The sequence below is a fragment of the Papio anubis genome, chromosome 10 (assembly GCF_008728515.1).
Source record: "Papio anubis isolate 15944 chromosome 10, Panubis1.0, whole genome shotgun sequence".
Classification (NCBI taxonomy): domain Eukaryota; kingdom Metazoa; phylum Chordata; class Mammalia; order Primates; family Cercopithecidae; genus Papio; species Papio anubis.
This window is the reverse complement of record NC_044985.1, coordinates 24,333,749-24,360,224: the sequence shown is the minus strand read 5'-3', so window position 1 is coordinate 24,360,224 and position 26,476 is coordinate 24,333,749. Positions and strand designations below refer to the sequence as shown.

At 31.7% G+C, this 26,476-nt stretch overlaps 1 protein-coding gene across 3 annotated transcripts in view; it reads left to right on the top strand.

Moving 5' to 3' along the window:
- The window catches only part of LRP1B (LDL receptor related protein 1B), a 1,950,491-nt gene that overhangs the window by 1,671,944 nt on the left and 252,071 nt on the right, over window positions 1-26,476 (top strand). For all 3 annotated transcript variants that reach the window (XM_031651763.1, XM_031651762.1, XM_031651761.1), the window contains 5 exons: window positions 5,816-5,999; window positions 8,648-8,733; window positions 13,288-13,410; window positions 15,533-15,714; window positions 25,446-25,645. In XM_031651763.1, coding sequence (XP_031507623.1) covers window positions 5,816-5,999; window positions 8,648-8,733; window positions 13,288-13,410; window positions 15,533-15,714; window positions 25,446-25,645 — 775 coding nt within the window. The remainder of the gene's footprint in view (window positions 1-5,815; window positions 6,000-8,647; window positions 8,734-13,287; window positions 13,411-15,532; window positions 15,715-25,445; window positions 25,646-26,476) is intronic.

Below are 26,476 nucleotides of genomic sequence, written 5' to 3'. Positions count from 1 at the left end.
TCATCAAAAGTAGCAAAACATGTGATATGTTAGAATTTGAGGTCAAGAAAACTATTTAATGTAATGTAAATGAACAAGTTAAAAGCCATCATAATAATAAAACTAATTAAATGGAGAGTATCTATATAAAGATACCATAATAGTAGTGTGACATGAAAGTTGTGAGAATATAGTTAAGGAGACAAAAATAAAATTAAAGTATTTTTCAACATATTCAAAGCATAAAGAAAATAAATAAGCCAGGTGCAACTAGTGGTCAGAGACAATACTGCTGTGTTAATAACTGTATAAATATGTATTTAACTCTTAAGTTTCCATTTCTTCCCTCATTCTCTCTCCAGTACGTCTTCGAAGTGGAATGGGCTAATCATTTACTGCAACACTAGAGAATAGAATATTTGTTATACAAACAAGAAGGAAAATAACATAAAATATGAATTATTAGGACTTAGTGTAAATACACTAAAAATAAACCATATATAATATCCGAATAGATTTTGTAAGTACCATTTCCCTGAAAAGAGTGATTCGCTGACAGAATCGATGGACAGAAATAACTTCTAAAACCATCTTGGTTTCAGCATGTTGGGATGGTGGACAAAACTAACACAATGTTGAAATGTAAAGTTGTGTGTTAGGTTAAAATCAATTTTGTAAGTATGGGAAAACCTCATTAAGAGCAATTCCTTTGAAAATTAGTGTTTTTAACGGAGCAACAACTCTGTATGAATCTTCAGTAGGACATAACTACTATAAACAACAGAGACAGCCTAATGAAAATTAGGACCATTACAGAGGTTAGATTTTATTCTGCCGAGCTCTGCCTGGGGGTACTGTGCACGTGTATGAACATGGCATTTTATCAAGAGAAACCATGACGAATTGGAGTGTATCCAAATTTGTGTATCCAGAAGCATTAGAGTCTGAAGAAGTTTTGCTTAGAGCAAAGACAATTTACTAGCTGTATTCACATAACTGTATATGAAGTAGTATAATAGGGAACATACTTAATCTGGGTTGCTTAAAAGATTGGAATTAAGAGTTGGAAAGCAGATTCTGTTCAATACAAGGAAGAAGTTTCTAATGTTAGAACACTTTTTATTGGAATGAACCAGCTCACACATCACCAATGAAAGTGTTTCTGCAGTGGCTAAATGACCTTCTTTAAAGGATGGTAGAGAATTTGTGTATGGCAAAGGTGTTGGGCCATTGTTCCTGCCAGCTTTAGCATGCTATGACAAGCCAGTTCTATCTAATAGTAAATTCAACTAAACAACCAATTTGCAGTTTTTAAGTTCTGAATTTCTGGTATTATTAACTTAGCTACATGGTTAGGTTGGTTAGGATTTTACTGTATATAGACATAACCTAAGAACCACAACAATCAATTCCTCCCTGCAAAAATTAGAGATAAAAACTTGAAACACCAAGAAAGTAATATATATATAAATTTTTTTAGACCCAGTATTGTATTAAGAAGAAGTGGTTAAACTTGTAAAGGAGAACATGAACTCATTCACAAACAATATATTACAGTCAGAAAGAAAAAAAGCAAATGAGCCAGTACATCTTTTAATGAGACGAGCATGCATCAAATAATTAATTTTGGCAGTAAATATTTTAAAGACCAATGAAGCAGAAAAGAAATGTTATTGATGACTTGTGTACAATTAACATAGAAATCTTTCCTGAATACATCAGGGAATGTGTTTTAGAATTACTGCAGGTAACTAATTAAAATTTTAAGTCATAGCATTATAAATAATTGTTGAGTTCTATCATATATACAGTTATGTACCATAGAATGATGTTTTGGTCAACAATGTGCTGCTTATACACTGGTGGTCCTGTAGAATTATAATACCATATTTTTACTGTACATTTTCTAAACATATGGTACAATATGTTTAGATATATAAATACTTACCGTTGTGTTACAATTTCCTACAGCATTCAGTACAGTAACATGCTCTACAGGTTTGTAACCTAGGAACAATAGACTCTACCATATATCCTAGGTGCATGATGGCCTATACCATATAGGTTTGTACAAATACACTCTATGATGTTCACACAATGACAACTCACCTAACAGAGTATTTCTCAGAAAGTATCCCTGTCATTAACTGATGCATGGGTGTGTGTGCGTTATGTGTGTGTGTGTGTGTGTGTGTGTGTGTGTTCTATGTGATACATTTCAAAGTAGATTTATTTGTGTTTATTCCATGTGTATTTAATGTCTGTGATAACAAACTTCGTAATAAATTATAAAATGTATAGAATATCAATTACATACTTTGTGACATGACATCAAAAATAAGGTTTGATGTTATTGTAAATGCCTGTATTAGCACACAGCCATACCATATTTGGAAATTGCTTTTGGTAGCAGACAATATCATCCAGAAACACATATTAAGCCATGCTTATTTTAAGTAACTTGAAAGATTCCTCATACATAAATACTTGTTTATCAATACTTTATAAATGCCAGTGTTTTCCTTTTGCCTTCTCAAGAAACTATAGAATGAAGTGATAATTCAAGTTAAAATAGACACAAGTGTTTAATACTTCACAAGGTGTGTGCATTTTATCAGACAGAATTGCTATGATGTTTTTAAGTATGTACACATGTAAAAGCTAGTTAATAATATAAAACATCTATTGATGGAAATATGACTTGTACAAACATTCAAGATGAGACCAGAATCATAAATATAAGATTTAAGCAAAGGTTCAAACCAAATATTTTACATATTGTGTTTATATTTATGTATATGTATATTTATATGCATGTATATATTATGCACACAAATATATGTCATATATATGACAATTTGTTGATGGCAAACTGAGTAACAAGCTTTATGTACAACAAGATGCTTCCACCACATTGCAAAAATATGTGAGCTGATAGATTTCTCTGTTTCAGAGAATGGGGAAAACTATCCAGCAGCCTACTTCTCCTTGTAACATAAGCAGAACGTGACAAGAAATCATCCTCTAAATTCCGCAATGAAATGAAAATTGCTTACAAAAGCAAAATTTGAACCTTATGGACTGTGGCCAACTTGCATGTTTGCAGTAAAACAAATACAATGTATCTAACTATTCAAAAGGGAGTAATAACATTTAACTGAAGCAAAAATCTTATTTTGATAGAAAGGATAATTTACCATGTAAAAATAAATGTACTTCTGGGAGGGAAAAAAGTTATGATGTATACAGTAGAAATAAAATAATCAATATTTGTCATGTTACTTGAAAAGCTGCAAAGAAATTTTCCTGAGAGAAATAGAAAAGGCTTAGTTATTTTTTCTGCTAGCTATTTTTCTTATAAAGATTAATCTAACTCCAGAAAATTCTAAGTAATTTGGAATGGTGAGAAAAATTAAGATGAGACTGAATACATACATTTTTCACTTTCATAAAAATTGTCTTTTTTAAGTGAAAGAGAACATTCTAATCTTATTTTCTATAAAATATCTTTGAAAATGCAAAAGATTCTTATTTTCTTTCGTTCAACTTATGAAAGTTAATCTAGTAGAATTGCCTACAGATGTCTTTTTATTGTTAGGACCAAAGATATTTTTATTAAAATAGGTTAACAAATTGAGAAATAAATTGTCTTTTTATAAATGTGATTTCAAACAAAATAAAAATTTAAAAAATTTACTGTAAATCTTAAACTTTTGTTTATACAATTTTATATTATAGTAAAGTTAATCAATTTTGCCTTCAAGAAATTAATTTTCCACTGTGTGTTCTTATCCAAGCCATCTGTTTCATATAGTACTTCTATAAACCTGTCATGAGGCATTCAAAGTGATTTTCAGAAACCCCATTAAAATGGTGATGCACTTTGTTCCATTTAACAATAATGTTTTAGAGAAATTCAACACATTCTATAAAATTTCCTTTCATTTGTCCTAAAGTGACTCTTGATTAAACATTGCTCTGTGTCTACTAATTGGACCTCTGGCTTCTTGACTACGCAATCACTTGGCTTAATTTTTAGGCCTATCTGGGATTACTATCCTGTCAAATTTCTCATTTTCTTTTTTTTATTTAATATTTATTTTTAAAGAGTAAAAATATATAATATGAAATTCATCATTTTAACCATGTTTTTATGTGTACAGTTAATGGCATTAAGTACGCCATTTTCTTTGGCCATCGTTAAGTACCAATTCCTCCTGGTGGCAGGATGGATCTTCTCAAGGAAAATAATATTGTCACTCAGTGAGATATAATGAAGGGAGTTTGGGAAATCAAGCCGTGGCTTTTGCCTTCATTTTAACTCACTGGATTGCTAAGTGGGTTATAGAGATTTTAAAAGTCCACTATAATTTCTGAGCATTATTAGATAAATTGTTGGTGTCAATTGTTAAAGGTGAAAGTGCTAAGAGCTTAAAGGGTTTCATTTCTTATAAACAGAATTGGGGAAAATATTGATTTATCCTTTAATTAATTTCAGATGAAATTGATGTTACTCGGTTGCTTTCCTCCACAGTATTGAAAACGTTTCTTGTACTTAAAAAATAATTCTGCTCATAAATTGTTTCCTGATTATTTATTAATGTGGACATATATCATTCTAATATCTTTATCAATAAATTCAAAGCTCTGCCATCACTTTTATCTGAGAATAAATGATCAATTTTATCCAGATTATGAAATATTTACTGTGGAGGGCTCTTGAATACTAGTTACTTTTAACAACTCAGAAATCCTTCTTAAATCACCATCCTACTCAATACTTACAATTTCCTTTGTTCAAAGACCACTAATCAGTCTTAATGAAGGTTAGTATGACCATAATCATCTGGCCAAGTATAGGTTCATTTTCTATAACAATAATTTTCACATGCTACTTGGCAGAGACTGAGAACAGAGCTGAAAGACAATGATCAATTAAAGTACCTCATCCTTTCTAGGAAGGCAAAAAATACACATGTCATCATATTTGTACTCTAAGAGTTGACATACCAGTTAGTTGATGTCATGTGTCATCAGAAGGACAAATAAAACATCATAGAGATGCTGAAGGAAAGATTTGATGATACAAATTGATTTAGTTATTGAGATTAAAAAAAATCTACATGAATATTACTATTTATTCAGACACCTACATATCTAGGTATAGAATCAAACAGGTCAGTAAATGTTAATTGAGGATTACTATGTATTAAAAATTTCAGTGTGTCCAAGATCTCCTACTGGCCTTGTCTAAACAACTCCGTCTTCATGCTATTGTATTTCTCATCAACTAAAGATAATATTAGATTGGTGCAAAAGTAATTGTGATTTTTGCCATTAAAGGTAATTGCAAAAGCCACATTTACTTTTGTACCAACCTAAAAATATCTACATTATAGATTTCTATATGGCTCAAATGAAATAACATATGTGACAATGTTAAAAATTTTCAAAACTCCATGTAAGGATTAATTCTTATAATTGCTAAAATATTCTAAAAAGACAATGTAATGCAATAGAAAAACAAAAAAAGAAGTAGAAAGTTTCACTCTTATTTTTGGCTTTGACAATCTCTAACCACATGGCCTTAGCAATATCAATTAACTTTTACAATCTTTCCAACTTCAAAAGATCAAATGAAGATGTTTGAGAGAGTGCTTTCTAACTGACTTTACATAATATACATAATTCCCATCAAAGATCAAATGCTGGGAGACAGAAAGACTTGCCTTTATCTATTTTCAAGTGCTTTTCTTGCTTACTACTAAAGAGATATCCAATAGTAAAAGACAGTGACAATGATATGAATTGATTATGCTCATTTTTCTTTTCCCAGTGCAAATGCTGGCCTGGATTCCAACTGAAGGATGATGGCAAAACATGTGTAGACATTGATGAATGCTCTTCAGGCTTTCCCTGTAGCCAGCAATGCATCAATACATATGGGACTTACAAGTGCCTCTGTACGGATGGGTATGAAATACAACCTGATAACCCAAATGGCTGCAAATCCCTCTCAGGTATCGAATTGAACTTGCCCACTGATCCAACCTCAGTTATCATATGGATCCTGAATTTTATAGCCATTCTTATTGAATTCACTCCTCCTTGATGTTTCTGAAAAATCAAAATTCTTCTCTGCTTCCATTGATATGGGAATCTGTCACTCTGATTTTGTATGCTCTGTTTGTAATAACATTGCCTTATGGTCTAGTGAATTTTTGAGTGTTTTCTAGACTTTGAGAGTGTTCACACACACACACACACACACACACACACACACACACACAAAAAAAAACTATCTCTAGCACTGCTTCCTGCTGAATCACATATTCTTGGGAGCCAGTTTGGCCAAAACTGTTAAAGAGACTATTGTGACATTATTATAATATTTTTCATTCTCCCCTCCACGATACATACTCATACATATATGCTAGAGAGAACAACAGGTTAATAATAAGAAGCAACAATAGTAATAACAAATCAGCGATATAGAACTATTTGAATTCTTCCAGTGATTCAGCAAATATTGTTAAACTTCTCTTTATTCCAAGTAGTGTATTTGATCCTGTAAATTATACATTTAATGAAGCATGGCCCATAACTTTAATCCTTTGAGAGATAAATCACAGACATTAAAATGATACAAAGCAATAATATAATGATGATTGTTAAATGGGCAAAAAATGGTGACTAAGGGCATCTCTATTCCCTTTGTTTTTAAGTATAATGAATCAAATATTATTGCCAGTTTCTTATATAGGTGTTCATCAGTGGCAACATTTAAAACATTAGCTGTTTTCTCAACCACTTTAAGAAAATAGCTACCAGAGATATTAATTTTAAAATATTTTTTTAACAGGTCAAAACTTTACACATTATGAGGAAAAAAAAATTAACTCCTTTCAATTTTTCATTCCACCATCACTTATCCTTCCCTCAATCAATTTGAGGATGATTTGGAGCCCATTGCTTAATCTACCAATCTACTCGCTTTGGGCCATCTTAATGCTTGCTACATAATGCATTTAGTGACCTGGTACAAAAAGAAGAGATTAAATCTCAAAAACGACCAATGTTTCCATTACTTTAAACATTAATAAAGGATTATGTAGAGGAGATGAATAGTAATGATTAAAATATGGGTCTTGTTACATTATGTATCCATACCATAGTTGTTTCTCATTAGCAATTATGCTTAGAAACTAATACAAATTTTAAATATAAAAATGTGTTCTTGCAGCATTTATGCTTGTTAAAGCATAAATATTGCACTACAGAGATTTTAAAAAATGAAATATATTTAAGTTGTAAATAATAGAATTGCCTAAGCAGTGAAGTCGAACATGACTGATTAATTTTATATTTATAATTGAGAAATCTATTGACAGAGTGGCAAGGCACCTTCAACTCAAGAGCCAATTCTGTTTTGAAAAGTAATCTGAGTCTCAGCCTGGCCTCAAAAAGAAGATGGGAATGACTAATCTGGGATCCCATCAATGAAGATAGAAGGGGGTATTTAACATGAGTGACATAGTATATGCTGAAACATAATGTCATATCTTTGGTATTACATATTAATTACAAAACTAAAGACAGAGAAGAATAATGACTTCAAACAATTTAAAAAGGACAGTAACTCTATAACAATAAATAATTTATAATAAAATCCACTTTCAATTATATGACACGATTACTTTTTTAAGTGTTTTTTTTTTTTTTTTCTAAGTTCTATCAACATTAAGTTTTTTCATTTGGCAAATAAGTTTATGAATGTGTCTTAAAAACAGATGTTAAAATGCTTGAGCAAATTATTCATCAAATGAATCTAGGATTATAACCACTGAGAATGTGGTCAAACTGACTTTAAATTATTCAGATATATATTTAAATAAATATAAAAGAAAATCTTTCTGAAATTATCTTCTTCAAGAAATCATTTTGTGTCCAAATAAAATCCGAAGAGAAAACCAAATACTAGTGGTTTAGAGGATCTCCCATATATTGAGCATGGTCAGATCTTTATCATGCTCTTTCCCAGATTCTAAAGTAAATGAGATACGAAAAGACATTGGACAAGATGATAAGGAAGAAATAAAGACTATTAAAGCATTAAAAAAATAAGACTCATGAAGAAAGGTAAAATTAATAAAGATTTTAGAACCTGGAGTTCAGAAGTTATTTATGAGAAGTCCTCAGGCAGGTAAAAGAATATATACATGCAGTGATACTCTTGGTCTTCACTGAGGTCATCCTGAGAGCATTAGCCACTTGATTATCAAGAAAAAAATTTCTGATCATAAGAATGTTTTAGCTGTATGTAGGTTTCTAAAACAGGTGAAGATTATCTTTTTCTGCAATTTATGCAGACGATCAGATTGTAACAGTAGATATTTTCTCATTCCAAATAAATTATCTGAATGTCAAGAATACTGAGCGTGAGTAAGGTATGCACTTAGAATTTTCTAGATTTTCTGTACTGCCTGGGTGTGTGCTGCCTTTTCATTCTACTGTCAACTAGGTTGCTCAGTATGATTCTTTAAACCCTGAATCTACCAGACCAGCACTATATTTGACATCACATTGCTGCTAAACTAAACTGAAATTATGCAGAAGGGAAATACATAGATACTTAAAAGTCTAATATGTTATTTGTGTTGGTGTTTAGATGAAGAACCTTTTTTAATTCTTGCTGATCATCATGAGATAAGGAAAATTAGCACTGATGGCTCCAACTACACACTTTTAAAACAGGTATGACACTCCCAAGATGACTCCGTGACATTTAACATGTGTACTAGGTATATGTTAGAGCTGTAGAACTACATAGCAAAAAGAATTTGGGAAGCATATTTTTAGTTGTCAGGAGAAATATTTTCTTTGAAAATATTTGGTTTGTATCTGCTCTGCTCCAAATTTATCTTTGCCTCAAACTGTATAATAGTGGCAGAAATATGTGAAAGCACTGTCTAGAACAAGTGTGCCAAAATTAAGGTTTTTTTCTCATTTTTCTAGTTTGTTTATGTCAGTTTTAAGTATAAAGGAAGACCACCATTCCTGCAGTGTGTTTTCAGCAACATAAAGATTTACTTACCTAAAAAATACTTAAAGAGAAAATGTATACATAACTGCTTCAAGATGGAAAGTTTTTTGTTGCTCAAATAGTTTTCTACTTTAACTAACTTAACTTAATATAGTTTTTCTGTATTTTTAAACTTTTTCTTGTGCTTTTAAACTTATATCAAAGTTATAAAATATTAAAAATTATCTTTCTTGGGATATGATTACACAGGCCCTATAAACCTTTCTGTAAATTCAAAGTTAGATGCATCAGCCACGTATTTTCTGGTATGGTCTCTGGAACAAGGACATGTTTGTTTTTTTCACTAGGTGGTGTATATATATATATATATATACATACATACATATTATATATATGTAACATTCTGACCATTTAGACTCTACTATCTCAGTTTGAAGGAATAAAGTTCTCTCTTTAGAATATTTTTAAGCTCAGCGGAACCACAAGTTTAACTAATATAGAACAATATTCATTATCTTCATGACAGAGTTATAATAGAGATTCGGTCCTAGCTTCTTGCTTCATTTTCCAACCTTGTAGCTCAGGATATCTCTACCAGTATTCCTTTTGTTGTCTTTCATGGATAATGTGTTGTCAGAAATTGTTCTTAATGGAACAAAATGATTTTTTCCTCTATGCATTATTTAAGTCTATTTCACATAACAGAACCACTTTAATGCACCTTTAACATAGCTCTTTTCTCCTGGTGGTATCATTTTCGACTGTTGCCAGTCATTAGTACCTAAGTGGGGATGAGTTTCAGATACTTTCTTAGTGCAGTACATATGGGAATGAAGAAGCAGTGAGGATGATGAAGACGTTCATGAAGGATCTGAACACACCTGTGTCTTTGGAAAGCAATTGTTAATGGTGTCCACTGAGTAAGGAAATAGAGACCCAAAGAACCCATGGCAAGCCTTCTGCCCAGTTTGGCCTATGGGCTGCTGGGAATATGTCATTTCTTTCAGAAAACATAGTTTTACTCAGTTTTATTATAGTGTTATAGAAATTTTAAAGGAGTTCTAGGCAATAGAAACCATTATCTTTGTCCAGAGAGCCTGTCCACATATGCAGAATGAAATAGAACAGAGAAATAATTATCTCTGCACATTTTCTCACAACAAAAATAAATGAAAAGACAGTATCATTGTCTTAACTATTTGGAACTTTTATGTGCAGCTGATTAGGAAGAATGATTTATCGTAATATCACAAATTATATTATCTTTGTTGTAGTCAGTAACAATCTCATAAAGTTTTATAGCATAAAATTATAATAAGTGGTGGGACTTTTTCTTGCCCTCTATATTCTACAACATAATTGTAGTAAGGTCAGCTATAACTTAAATTCATGTACTATATTTAGAAACTCTACTTTAATGACATACATTTTGGGAATGAAAATTAATCAAGTACCTTTCCAATATGTTATCCAATTCAATTTGAACAGTGTCTTTATTCCAGTAACATTGTATAGAGAAACAAAACACAATTTCCTAAATTAATCATCTCAAACCAAAGAGTGCAAGTCTTTAGCTACAGAAATGAAAGAAGCAAATAGGATTCTGATGAAACCAATTTTCAGCTCTGAAACTACTGGGATGAATAGTTTTTAGACATTATTTTGACCATGCACCTGGCTGTTTTAATGTTTCTTGCATATGATTCTGCAAAGAGACCACTGCACTGTTTTCTGTGGGGATTAAGAGTAAAGCTGTAGAAAAATGACCAGCTTGGCTAGATAGATATGTTGGAATTTAGAGCTTCAATTTTCTGCCTTTGCAGCTTTAATTTATTATAGTTGACTTGCTAAATTTGGAATTGGATTTTTATTATCTAAATTGATTATTGTAAAGAAGGAATAGGATAATTCTTCCATGACTGAGGATTGTGGGTAAATCTCTGCTCAAGTTAGAGATGTGTTTCTCTCTACTTTTTCCCTGTAAAACTCTAATTTAGCCACCTGAATTAACAAGGCATCACAGAATCCTAACTTATTTACATTATTGCTCTGGAGAGAAAAGCAGTTGAACAGAAGGGATTGTAAACTACTATTGGAATGAATTTATTAAGCCCTCTACAAACTTGCCTGGAACACATTCAATTTATATTTTAGAACTTTGACTTATTTTGAGTAGGCAACTTCCTATATATCTATGGTTATGTGCATTTAGTTAAGGAGTTCTCCAGTTTTTAGGATGTGAGTGGATATTTAATGAATCTTTTGAATCTGTGACTGAATATCAGTTACCCGTTTTTAGCACTTATAGTCGTTATTCATGATTTATAGTGTTGTCAGTAGGAAAGATACTTGCATTTATTCATCTTGGCTTAGCAAGGAATTTGCACTGAGCTATATTATTGCCTTGTGTCTCTTGTTTATGACATATGGCATGAGATTTTGTGGGGTTAGGTTACTACAGGTTGTCTTTATAATCTGGACCTCAAGAAAATGAGATTGCTCATTTTAACACTATTATTATTAAAATTTAGCCCCGCTGTGAGAAGGGAAAATAAGCAGTATTTGCCAGAACCTCCTCTTATTTGCTGATATACATAGGACACCCTTAGTCTTGAATGCCCTTGGAAAAGTATGTCTGAAGAGTAATTATTAGCCTTGGCTTGACTCCTATAAAGAACTATTTAAATCTAAGTCAGTTTTATTATTATCATCAGATTCTGAATTTTCAGAGTAGATGTTGAAACTCAACTCAGACCTGAGAATTACTTTCCTCCTTCTCCCTCCTCCCCACAACCAAACTAAAACAAATAAAAAAAGTCTGCCTCTCTGAAGATGCTTGTCTCTACTCATAGGACTACAACTACTCATACAGTTCCCTCTAAAACAATCTGAGATATAGCATCAACTTTATGGTGAATATTGATGTCAGCTAGCTCTCCATAGATATAAAAACATGGCAGAGATCCCTTGAGGCTTTGCTAAATGTCTATAATATTATTTTCTAATCAATAGAATTTATATATTAATAAATTACTCAGTCCTTAAGGGAGTAAAGATATAATCTTTACCAGTAAGTCAGAATTAAACCAATTCCTAGGCAATTGTTTGAATAATTCTGCAACTAAAAGATTCCTAGATCCTGGATGTACAGTCCTCAAATAGAATCAAATGTGAAAACTGTCAAACCAAAAAGCTGTAGCATCCAGAAACCCATCAATTGAATTTGTGTTCTGTTTTGCTACCTGCTAAAAAATGCATAACCATGAGTCTGAAGGGAGGCATTTCCTCACATTTCCACCATGTGGAATAAAAACATGTTGATTACCTAGTTCCTCCTTGGTCAAATACTCACCTGAGGTTGTAACTTTAAATTCTAATATCACACTGTATTGCCAAGGGGCCATCTGAAGCATGAAGAAAGGCAGCTCTTTTATATTGTTGTTGGGACAAGTGCTTTGGGGGAAAGTAAAATTTCTATACCTTCTTTTCTGACTCATCAGATGGCTGTCCAGGGCTCATCTTAATCAGATGATCTACCTTTTCAATTTAGATGTGTACTTTTGTCAGGCTCCTCCACGGAACAGATTATTATGGCATAAAGTTTATATTTCATATAAACCTAAAGTAGAAATTTTAAACTTTATCTCCTTAAAAGAAGTTATTTTTATTTTCACATTACTGGCTATTTATTTAAACCACTATAAATATTTTGAAATTTTGTGGCCCGTGTGGAAAATATTTTCAAATTAATATCATAGTTTATAAATGTATGATGTAAGGAAAATGTGAATGATTCATTCTTTTTTTTTTTTTTTTTTTGAGATGGAGTCTCGCTCTGTCACCCAGGCTGGAGTGCAGTGGCCGGATCTCTGCTCACTGCAAGCTCCGCCTCCCGGGTTTACGCCATTCTCCTGCCTCAGCCTCCCGAGTAGCTGGGACTACAGGCACCCGCCACCTCGCCCGGCTAGTTTTTTGTACTTTTTAGTAGAGACGGGGTTTCACCGTGTTAGCCAGGATGGTCTCGATCTCCTGACCTTGTGATCCGCCCGTCTCGGCCTCCCAAAGTGCTAGGATTACAGGCTTGAGCCATCGCGCCCGGCCAAATATATGATACTTTTAATGAGAATTGGTAGCAAACACTATTTATTATAATAAATAGAACTCTTTAGTTTCAAAGGGAGACAATGATTCCTGTAAACTCTTAAAACATTTTATAATTATTTCTATGAACTATGATTGACAACATAGTCTTTTTTTATTTTTAGGGATTAAACAATGTTATTGCTATAGACTTTGATTACAGAGAAGAATTCATCTATTGGATTGATTCTAGCCGACCCAATGGCAGTCGCATAAATAGAATGTGTTTAAATGGAAGTGACATTAAGGTAACTAGACATTACAATGATAAGACTGTTGAATATTATATCAGTATGATTGAATTGTATAGAAACTGTTATTTTATGACCGTGATCTTACTCATAGAATACATTAGGGTAGTTTCAATTTCACATTTCTACAGTGTGATTAATACTTTAAATATGAAATATGAGACCTTTTATTCTTATGTTTCATCATAACACTATTACTTGTAATAATATAAATATCAAATTGAGTAAATAAAATCTGGATCCTTATTCACAGCCCTAGGAAATGGGATAGGTGTTTTCAGCTTGAAGGATTAGTGCCTGTAATTCAATTGTATTGATTTAAATAAAATATAAAGTTGAGTAAAAAATTTGTAATTGAAAAAGTTAAACGTTAGAGTGTGGATTGAAATTACAATACTGTTAAAATTAATCAATTACAGATGTAAATAATTGAATGCGTTTGTGTAAAATTATGAACATTCCGATTTGAGAGGATGACATTGATGTCACAGTTCTGTCATGTGTATGATGTCATATTCTAGATATGAGCAACTGGTTACCATCTTATGTTATTCTGAGTTTTAAAATCAAATTCTTAATACTGTATGTATTCATTAAAATATTTTATAAAGAAGTTTCAAATTAAAGTGAACAAAACCCATCAATTACTTTAACTTTTTTGTAACCATCTATAATATCATATATAATTTCATTTTTGGTGAAAGCATTCCATTTTGAAAATATTAATGAGATCTTAAAGTGTGCATGTACAATGATGAAACAAATAGTAAGCTGGGTTCAAGTGATTTAAAGTAGCTATATTTAATAATGGTTTATATAATAAAAAATCAGTATATAATAGTGATAGGCAAATTGATTTGAGCCAACCCAATGGTTAAATAGAACAGATAAACAGATGAGTTGTTTGTCAATTTATTTTACAATTAATTTAAAAACTGTGGAAGTTACATTACTCAAACTTTATCATATATTTTATTACAATACATTTAAAAATTTTAATTTACCTTTATATTTTTTGAAAATACTTTACTATTTTTGAAAGCATATTCTCTACTGCCTGGCCACTACTACTCCATTACTACTTTAAATCATGTATTTATATAAGGTTATATAAAGATAGAATACATCTTTATTCCCTTAAATTTATTAATTCACTGATTTTCATTTAAATAGCCATGCCAATTTTCCAAATTTGAAATGTAGTGGGTAAAAGAAAAACAGATGTCCTGCATTTAATTATAGGAGACTGATATTATTTATTGTTACAAATGAGCATATTACCACTTTCATTTGTATCTTTATTATTGATGGCACTAGGGAAAAAGATAAATTTAAAATTGTATTGGCATTTTATTGTCTTTAACTATGTAACTATTGGCTTCTATGTAGTTTCAAGTTTCATTTGTTTATTTGACATATTTCTAAAAGTACTGGAAATTCAGAAATGCCGGCCATATAGATCAAAAGTTATTGATCATTTTATATATATTATATTTATACATGCAAAGACTGTATTTCATATTGTATTTGGTATATTCATGGATTAAAGTTGATAACAGCAGCTGAATGTGTACATTGTTACCTCCCTTTGGCTAGGTTCAAAATACTGCATATTCTCCTTGGTGTTTTCTTCTTTCCTTATAGCCATCTAAATAGGGCAAAAGCAGCAGGGAGAGTGATGAATGCTACTGCTATCTCTCCCAAACTGGTTAAAGAAAAACAATGTCTCTAAGTGTGTGTGGGTTTTTTTTTTTTTTTTTTTTTTGTGTGTGTGTGTGTGTGTGTGTGTGTATGTGTGTGAAAATTTTATTCCAAATTTTAAGAGGATGAATAGATTACACTTTTACAAAAATGTGAACAACAAATGTGCAACTCTCCAACAACTTTTTAAAATTATTTTGTTTAAACCTATATGTAATTTGTAGGGACCTAATTACACATTAGGTAATTTCTCACAAACAAGTAAGTAATTGCATTGCGGTCAATGGTTCTCTTCTTATCTAAGTTCCATTCCTTACGTTTAAATGGAATCCTATATCTCTGTAAAAATCAAGAAGCAATTGCTCACTTCTTATGCTAGGGATTTACGCTGTTAACTTTTTAAATTCTTGTTTTGTAGGTAGTTCATAACACAGCGGTCCCCAATGCACTTGCTGTCGATTGGATTGGAAAAAACCTCTATTGGTCTGACACAGAAAAAAGGATAATTGAAGTATCCAAACTCAATGGCTTGTACCCTACTATACTCGTTAGCAAAAGGCTGAAGTTTCCCAGGGACTTGTCTTTAGATCCTCGAGCTGGGTTTGTAACAACTGTTAAAAATCTTAAAGATTAAGGCTGTGGATTACATTCATAGTGTTAAATAAATCTAGTTCTGTAGGTCATTAACATGGAAATCCAATGTAACGTTTCAATGTGTAGAAATTCTTACATGGAAATTAAAAACAACAACAACAACAACAAAAAACCGTGATGTGAGGATCACAATGAAAGGAATAAAATTAAGATGATTGAATTTTACAGAAACTATTTTTTTAAATATTTAAACATGACTATTTTCCAATGAGTTGATAAATCCATGGTAGGAATGAATACAGACTTCACTGATTTAATGCCTTTAAATCTTGAAGGAAAGGGAAGCTAAGAACAAATTCTTAGGTGATGTTTTGCAGTGGTTGGGGTAGTCACAAATATGGACAATGTAACCCCTGCACCACTTTATACCAGGAGACATAAGCAGTATCCGTGGATAATAAATGACAGTGCATTATCATGTGCCTTCAAGATGAAAAGCTGAATGGAACTATGGGGAAGAGTTTGTGGTGGATCTGTTTCATTTGCATTTCATTGTGAGAATGGGGAGAAGTCATAGTAAGGACCAAGGACAGCAGGCTGGAGATTTCAGATGAGGGATTGAATACATCTGAAGGTGTCAAAGCTGTCTGGTATATGTTTGCTAAAGTTCTATAGATTATGACCATTATAATTCACTTTCAATTATGTTGTTTTGGTCAGTAGAGTATACAAAACTTTTCGACTGTTTGCACTGTAATTTAGAGTGATTACATGCTCCAAAATCATCTTTGGAGAAGTTCAACCTACTCAACATACTTAGTAAAGTAACAAATTTAAAGAACGGTTGATGTTTTGAAATAGGACACATTCACAGTAGCAAGTGTTAGGATAACTTTGGTACTCCAAATTTTCTGCAATTTAAATTCATTTTATTCACATATTTCACCAAACCACAGCTTTTGTCATACCATATGCAACAATTAGATTTTGCTTCTGGTTGATGTATCTCTGTTAATTTTTTTGGTCCCTCGTATTTATAATTGTCAAAGTTATGTCATAGTATATTTTATAAGTTAATTGTATACATTAATTTAGGTAAAAATAGTACCTAATAGGAGAAGCTTTGTACTGTGCATATATTTTTGTTTTCAAGGTAATGTGCTCATTTTAACTTTTCACTATATAATTATGCAATCATTTTGTTACCTTTTTGAATATTTTCTTCACCATAGCAACAGAAGTTTCAAAGAGTGTCAATTTTAATTTAAACAGAATCACTAGAAAGTCTCTTTATATGTATGTTTTAAGAAATAATGGCCAGATGTACTAAATTTGGCTATCATCTATTCATTCTTAATTATGTGAATATTTCAATTTCTTGGATATTTTATAAGAAAATATTTATTTTTGATTTTTGATAGCTGAGTGTGGTGGCTCATGCCTGTAATTCCAGCACTTTGGGCAGCCAAGGCAGATGAATCACTTGAGGTCAGGAGTTCAAGACCAATCTGGCCAACATGGCAAAACCCCGTCTCTACTAAAAGTACAAAAATTAGCCAGGCGTGGTGGCATGCACCTGTAATCCCACCTACTTGGGAGACTGAGGCATGAGAATTGCTTGAACCCAGGAGGCAGAGGTTGCAGTGAGCAGAGATCACGCCACTGCATTCCAGCCTGGGTGACAGAGCGAGATTCTGTCTAAAAAACAAACAAACAAGCTATATATATATATATAATATATATAATATATATAATATATATATATATATTTATAATATATATATATATATATTTGAATCTCTAAACAATTGTTTTTTTCTTCAAAATCAATATGGCTGGCTTAGCTTCTCATTTCATGCTATTCAAGATGCTTCACTTTCTAATGAAAGAAACATTACCTGTTTGATAATAGCAGTCTGTGGTCTTTTCTATTTATGAAGCAAAAACTGTGTCCTATTCTAGTGAATGCAGCTGAATCTATTAATAGCTTTAAGTTTTATTTCTCCCAGGTTACAGTTATTAGCCCATAAACTGAAAGCAGCCTTAAGTTATCATCAACATAAACCCATCCATTAAAAATGTCAATTAAAATAGCACAGTACAAAATTATTGTAGATGTTATAAAAGACTCTATTGATTTTATTTTTGGATAATATTTGGATTTTGATATAGATATGTCATATTATAACCAAAGAAAAAGGTAAAAGTTGGATCTCTTCATGAAACAATTAAAAACAACTGTTTTAATGGATAAAATTTAATGGCACCTTTTTGTTCATGCTGTTTTCCTAGTTCCCCTGAGTGAGAAAATCAGGCAACTTGGATTTTAGCATTGATGAGATGAACTCTAGGGTGAAAATGCCATAACTGTATAAAATATTATGCAATCTTGCTTCAAAAATGAAAGCTTAAATTTAAGATTAATAGAAATGCAATTGAACCTTCCTAATTCAGATTGCCATTGTGACTTGCATATGTTTTGATTATATCAAAACTACTGACTCCTGTTTCCTTGAGAAGTATTATGATTTCTGTCCTGATATTTAGTGAGGAAAAGGAGAGAATTTGTTTAAGGGAAAAGGAAAATCATTAGGCTGTCCTGTGTATTAAAGCAAAGATACTTTTAGAAGATGTCTTGGGGGTCCTTTCTGTATTTAAATAATAGTATGTCAATTATTACAATATCACTTTAGATATGGTATTTAGTAGGAACATAAAGAAGATATAAGTAGACAGAAAATCTTAGCTGTTATGTTTAAATTCAATTGAAATCCTAATTTTTCTTATAATTTTATCTTAAGCTTCCTGTTATTTTGTGTTGTGTGGGAATGAGTATTCTAATTTGTTATTAATTTAGGGTAATTGAAATAACTTACATTCAATATTGATGAAAATTACTCATATGTAGGATATGTATAAGCATTTTAAAACAGAACAGAGAATATAAATATGTTAAAACTCTGCTGCACATTTTATCTTTTTGTATAATCAGTGTCACTTTAGTTAATCATAACAAAGACCATTATGATAAACATTAAAGTGAATGTATGATATGCCTAATTAACAGAAAACGTTACATATACTCATTCATTTATTCAACTTGTATTTCCTGAGCATTTAGTATATGTCTGACACTGTTGGTAGGAGTGAGAATAAAAATAAAAGGCATGGTCCCTTGTCTTCAAGGATGTTACAGTCTAAAATAAAAGGCATGGTCCCCCGTCTTCAAGTATGTTTCAGTCTAGTATGTAGGTAGGTGCTTAAATAATCACAATACCCTACAATAACTTTTAAGGTAGAGAAAATGGGAAGTGTTTCTATCTCAACGGGGTTCAGAGACAGCTTCCTGAACAAGAATGGTAGAGTAAGAACTAGCTGAGTGATGTGGTGCTCTACAGGGCAAGATATATTGTTGGCAAAAAGAACAGTCTCTCTGGGAAAAAACCAGACACACGGAAGAGCATGTTACATCCAACAAATTCCAAGGAACTTACACAGTTGGAGCAAATTAAACATATGTAATTATGGAACCAGTTCACTTTACAGAGTAAAGGAAAGCTAGGAATAAGTCAGAACATAACACACAATGACAACAAATAACAAACATTACAAGGCTTCTGTCTTGGGCAAACAGGTAAATAGAGGAGTTGTCCCCAGAATATGGGAATAAAGAAAAAGAGAAAAATACAAGAAAGGGAAACGATCAGTTTGTAGATCTATTGGGATTGGGAGTTCCATAATAATAATAATAATAATAATGGCTACCATTTCTATAGCATTTTTTGAGTTAGAAAGCTCTCAGTTTATCACTTCAGATGCATGTACTGTTTATCCAGAGTCTCTGAGAAACATAGAATTATTTGTATTACTTTCTGTATAGTTTAGATAGGCACATGTAACCACGAACTGGCTAAGTGACTTTCTCAGAATCATTTAGGTGATAAAATATTACACCAAGGATTTAATTCAGTTTTCAGACTTTGGTCCTAGACTTTTCCTATTACATCATGTCAGAGTGTCTAGTAACAAAATAACTGTGGATCATAAATATGTGCAAAAGCCATTCGAAAGATGGATAAAGGAAAAAAAGAACTCCAAATCCTGCAGTTTCTTCCATTTTAACAATTATCCTTTTTAAAAGATTTAAAATTAGGACAGGTGAGGGCTGGGCACAGTGGCTCATGCTTTTAATCCCTGCACTTTGGCAAGCCAGGACGGGCAGATCACATGAGATCACGAGCTGGAAACCAGCCTGGCCAACATAGTGAAACCCCCTCTCTACTAATAATACAAAAATTAACTGGGCCTGGTGAGACACAGGCCTGTAATCCAAGCTACCTGGGAGGCTGAGGCAGACGAATCACTTGAACCCAGGAGGTGGAGGTTGCAGTGAGCCCAGATTGTGCCACTGCACTCCAGCCTGCTTGACAGAGTGAGACTTTGTCTCAAAATAAAGTAAAATTAGTATAGGTGATAAAAGTTTTTTGGAAAGTGAAAAAAGCTACCTAAATCATTACCAGCATGCCTTATTTTAAAAGGCATACTTTCATTTATTTTCCTTTACTAAAATTCTGACAATAGTCTGTTAGAGGCCAGGCACGGTGGTTCATGCCTGTAATCTCAGGACTTTGTGATGCCAAGGTGGGTGTGGATCACTTGAGGTTGGGAGTTAGGGACCAGCCTGGCCAACATCGTGAAACCCTGTTTCTACTAAAAATACAAAAGTTAGTCGGGCGTAGTGGCACGGGCCTGTAATCCCAGCTACTCAGGAGGCTGAGGCAGGAGAATTGCTTGAACCCGGGAGGTGAAGGTTGCAGTGAGCTGAGAGCAAACCACTTTACTCTAACCTGAGCAACAGAGTGAGACTCTGTCTCAAAAAAAAAAAAAAAGAAATATCTGTTAGGAAATCCACAAGGAAATACTAGGTCCCATTTTGAATTTGAAATATATGTTAATGAAAATATGTGAAAGACACTCAGTATTTGGATCCATTATTGCCAATATGGATAATGACAATGCAAATAAATTTAGAAAGACACATTTTTACCCTCTGTATCTTGATATATTTTAGAATGTCCTTCAGCTTTTTCTATAGTTGGAATAACTACCAAGTTTTCCAAGACCAGCAGAAATATTACTTCCTCTCTAAAACATTTTTTAATTGTGCCTAAGTGATCACCACATATTGAACATTTAACATTATATGACTGTTTTTAGTTGAAATGTCTTTCTCTCCATCTAGAACGTAACTTCCTTTAGCACAAAGGTCATGTCTTAATCATTTTTTGTGTCTAACACGGAGACTGTTAAATTCACTGTTGAAGAAGAATAATAAATGAGTAACTAGATGTACACAGAGAATGAGGTTATAGCTACAGAGACCTTGTGCCTGCACCTATGCACAAACCAATACATTGGTATGTTAATAACCTGCATGTTTCAAAGAGAAGAGTCATGAGGGAACTTTTGTTGTGATGAAATGAAAGGCAGACCAAGATGAAAATTCAGTTTCTGATTTCTGTGGAGGAATACAGAAATATTTCATTAAATTATGTATTCACATAAGAAAAACTTTTTTTAACCAAGTTTTTCAATCTGTCCAAACAGCTCATTTCAGTATTCTCATATTCAGGCAAAAACACACAGGCAAATAATATAAAGGATTAATTTCATAATTCAAAGTCAGAAATAATTGCAGTTGGAAGGAAAAAACTTCTTCAAATTTAATACTTGAATTCAGAAAAAAAATAGTAAAAGCTGAGAAAGACTTCCATTTAATCAGTTTTATAGAAATGCAATGTATAATATTCAACTGTAAAAGACATTCTGAAAAATCGCAGAGGCCTATTGTTATGGTTACAACCAGACATTCTTTTATGTGTTATACTTCATTATATCTCACAGAATAGGTACTGTTTAGGGCTGAAATTTTACATATGTGATTGGGGTAAACATTGCATATTATCTGGGTGCAATTTAGGTCTCTTCTTTCAACATTTTCCCTGCAGTTGTGATTTTTAGCTTTAATTATTTATAATAAATTTTTACATAGATAATTTTAAGGGTTTCATTTCAGAAGTTAAAATTACGATTATGTTTAGTACAGTCTTATTGATAAATTTGAAAAAAAAAGTATAGCAATGGGCCATAAGTATGGAAACGAAATGATATCTAGCCATCAGAAGTTAGCTACCACTTACTGAGAGAAAAAATAAATCCTGTGTTTATGAAAGCTCATGCTTAGCTGAGTACAATTGAACAACCCTTTCCTTCAGTGTAGTAGAGTATTATCCATAATATTCTTCTGCTTGATGAGTACTTAAATAGACAAATCATGTAATAACTTACATAAAATCAAGGCAAATCATGTCCAAAGACGCATACAATCCAGATTCAATAAGTTACCTAGTAGGAGAGTGTTACTAAACTAAAAATATATTAATATGCATATTTCATATGAAATCAGATAAAACAATAATAGCTATTATTTGCTGAACACTGGCTACATACTTATCAATGTTCTATGTTTGCTTCATATATTCTCTCATTTAATACTAACAGTGACCCTATGAGAAGAAACTGTAATTGCTTATTTTCGACATGAGGCAATCCAGGCTCAGGAAGGCTAATTAAAGCTCCTAAGTTCACATAACTAGTAATGAGAGGAACTGGGATCTGAGCCCATGTAATCTGTTTCTAGGATTTATTTGCTTCAGTTGCTATATAGTGCTCATTAGAAGAGAAGTCAGTGTACAAATCTGGAAACCTGAGTCCTTGTTCCAAGTTTCCCCATCATAATAAACAAAGCAGATAACCTTTTATATTATCAGTTGTCACTTTATCAGTGAAAGCTTTAAGCTACATGATCTCCAGTACTCCCAATAACCAGAATTAGAATTCTCCATTATGTTATACTTTGTCCTAAAATCTGAAAGAAATAAAATGTCATTTTTCTCAAGAAATTTATAAGGTGGTTGTGAAGATAAGTTATTTTTTTTCCCCCAAAGAACTATTTGTAAGCATAACAGTTTTTCATGTCTTCCTCCATCTAGGTAAAATTATTATTCACTCTTTTGTACTTCCACAGTAAAATAATTGTATTAGCTGAAAAGTGAAAATGTGAGACTATAATGAAAAACTCTGACTAGAGCTAAATTTCACATAATTCATAAGTGGGGAGTAATTTGGAGAAGTATATTTGGGCCCAGTAAGAAAGGGTTTTCATTTGAGGGAGAGAATGCCAGTTCTGGAACTCTTACCAAACTTATTGAGAGTGATGTAACAGATGTTGGACTTCATGAAATAATATGCTTTTTCTCTTCTTGGTGTATTTGTTCACAATGATGGTAAGACTACCAGATGAAAAATTTCAAAACACAAATGAAAATTTAAAATTGCAATTATATGGAAGTTAGACCACTTGACATTTGTAGTTTACTTAATAACTTAAGAAACATTATTATTCACATCCAGTAATTTAATTTGCAATACTTTTACTGATAGCATTGATCACATGTATTGATCAACTATAATGGAGAAAACCTTTTTTCACTTTTGAGGTGTTTAAATGGCAAGTACAATTACATGTAGAGTAGCTAAATAGAATGATGAAGACACTCTCTAATTAAACCAATTTGGATATGTTATTTTTAATGTTATAGAAATCATTGAAATATTACTTTTAATTTTTATTTTCTTATATGCAATTCTTAAAAAAATAACATGGCATATAGCAGCACAGATAGATTTAATCATATCTAACATGTGAGGGAAGCTGGAATAAATATATTTCAGAGAAATCAAAAATTAGCATGTTAGTATTCCCAAGATTCAAGGTCAGTAAGGCAAAAAGAATTGTTCTGATTTATTTCAACAAGGTAAACTATCTTTTTCTTTTTACTTCTTTCTGATTCAGTTTCTTCCTTCATATCTCTTCTGTCATGATCCCTAGTATAGGCAACAAGGCACTTCTCCATAAATTTATTAGAAAAGAATGAATTGTTTCGTTTCCTAGAAGATGTATTTCGCTGACATGTGTTCACTTTTCAAAAGAAAACTGTACCAAATATAATTCAAGATTTTAAAAACCATAGCATCATCTTTTGAGGGACTTAGGATCTATTATTACTTGATAATTTGAGATTTTCAAAGTATGTTTACAGTTAATATGTATATACAAAAACATTGCATAGGAATTCCAGTGTTGGCCTATGTGAACTTGACTTAGTGTTACCAGACCCAAGTCTATTTTACATTTTGACTTTCAGTGATCTTTGAATCTCTGTTCATAACATTCCACCTTTTGTTTAGGTTTTCTCAAAAATATATTGCTTCTTTTTTAAGCACCAGATTTCATTAGTACTTCAATGATAGTTTGACTATCAAATAACTTTTGTATTATCTTTTTAAGCCATACTTTTATGCAAACCAAGAAAATGATTGTCAAAACACAATATTGCATGTGTTCTGTACAATGATTATTTAGGTTAGCTTTGTATTTGATAGTGTTTGTTTTTTTTTTCTGAAAACTCTTTCCTTTTTAGTATGTGTTTAAAATATCTGAACATAATTATGTCTGTCAGAATTTATGAGAAAAAAATTATTTTAAGAATGTTTTAGATTTAAATTGAATATATGGGTTTAAATCATATACAACATTTTTAAACCAAATTATTTGGATACAAATCTTCTAAATCTGAAGAACTAATTGCTAAGTATTATACCTGGCAAAAAGAAAGAGTGAAATAGAGAAAAATCTACTTGTGTTAATAGATTTCATTTGCAGAATTGGAATGTGAAAATAACATTAAAGATCCTATAACTCAAATCTTTATTTTTATAGACAAGGAAACATCTAAAACATAAAGTAATTTCTCTTACTTTGAGGAAAAAACAAAAAAACAAATGGCTTCATTAAACAGAGAAAAATATCTAAGTAATCTGCTGCTTATACGTTATTTGCATTTAATCAGGTGTAATATTTATACTGAACTCAACCTACTTATATAGTATCAATATTACTTACTTCATTTACTGTTTTTTCCCCCACTTTCTGAACTGTCCTATATAGAACTTCTAATAACATAATGCAAATCACTGCTGTCCGGTAGAACTTTCTATGATAATGGAAGTGCTCTATATTTATGCTGTTAGATATGATGGCCACTAGACACACGTGGTTACTAAGTACTCGAAATGTGACTCGTGTGACCAAGGAGCAATACAGTTCATTTAATTTATTTTATTTTAATTAGTTTAAACAGTCATAATTGGTTAGTGGATACGATATTTAACAATGTATATTAAGGAAATAAAATGTGCACCTCCATAATTCCTTTTGACTTTTTCATAGATAACACATCAAAAGAGAAAGTATATATAGTGATAATTGTATTCCTTCAACATTGATAGATACCTTTTGAAAATTTACATATGTTAGCTTTGAACATCTATAATTGGTTAACATTTGTGATAGTATTACATAATATTATTGTTATATATGAGTTTGTGTTCTAAAATAAACATATGTTTAAAGTTATATGAATATTTCAAATCATACTAGATATGTAATAAAACATCATAAGAAATTTTGCATCAAAGGATGCTTCTTAAAAGCTGTAATTCAGAGAAATGGCAAGAATTAATGTGGAAACAGTTGAGCAAAAAGGTAATATATTGTTTGATGTTTTGCTCCCAGAGAATCTATAAACAAAATAGTTATGGATTTTCTTTCCTAGGTATTTGTATTGGATTGACTGCTGCGAGTATCCTCATATTGGTCGTGTTGGAATGGATGGAACCAATCAGAGTGTTGTCATAGAAACCAAGATTTCTAGACCTATGGCACTAACAATAGATTATGTTAACCATAGACTCTACTGGGCTGATGAAAATCACATTGAATTTAGCAACATGGATGGATCTCATAGACACAAAGGTTGGTCCAGTAGCATAAATATTTTAGTATTTTACCAGGTCATAAAATATTTATTTAAAAATATATATTTATCTTATATGCTTTCTCTCATCAAACATTTAAGATTACATTATTATACTCCTTTATGAAAATATTGATAAATTAGAATGAGACGTAATTATTTAAAAATTATATGTTATGCATAAGATATTTTACATTATCAATGTTTTCTTTAATTGTATTTTTCTAAATAGATTTTCTAGTAAATGGGCTGTAGTTTTATAAATTTATATTCACATGTATCCCAATTGAATTGAAATTGAAGGTTATTTGCTTGTAAATATGAGGCTATTCCTGCAATCTGCTAGGATTTCAATTTTCTTAAAAAACTGAGTAAAAGTATAGTTTTATAAGTTATCAGTTAAGCTGTGTACATGACTAATGTTACTGTTACCTAATCACAGCAGCAACAATAATTAACATACAAAATAGTAACAGACAAGGATATAACAGAGAAGAGGTCAAGTATAGTTAAACATGACATGGATACAGCAGAAGCCACAAATGACTCAAATTACATCAAAATGTTTTAGGTAACAGGTAGCTTTTTAAGAATTAGACTTTTTCCTGAACAAATAAATGAATTTTTATTGATCTTCACTAACTTAATGTCACCTTTGCTATCAGGGGTTTACATTTCCAAACATCACTTAAAATAAGAGTTTCAAAGAGAGGTCCCAAATAAAGTCTACATGTTAATAACAGTTTAGCTTGTCAAGTTGCTTCCTTCTCTGGCATTAAGCTTAAGGCAAAAACCCCTGGAGGAGGGAAGGATGAGAAATGATAAGGAAG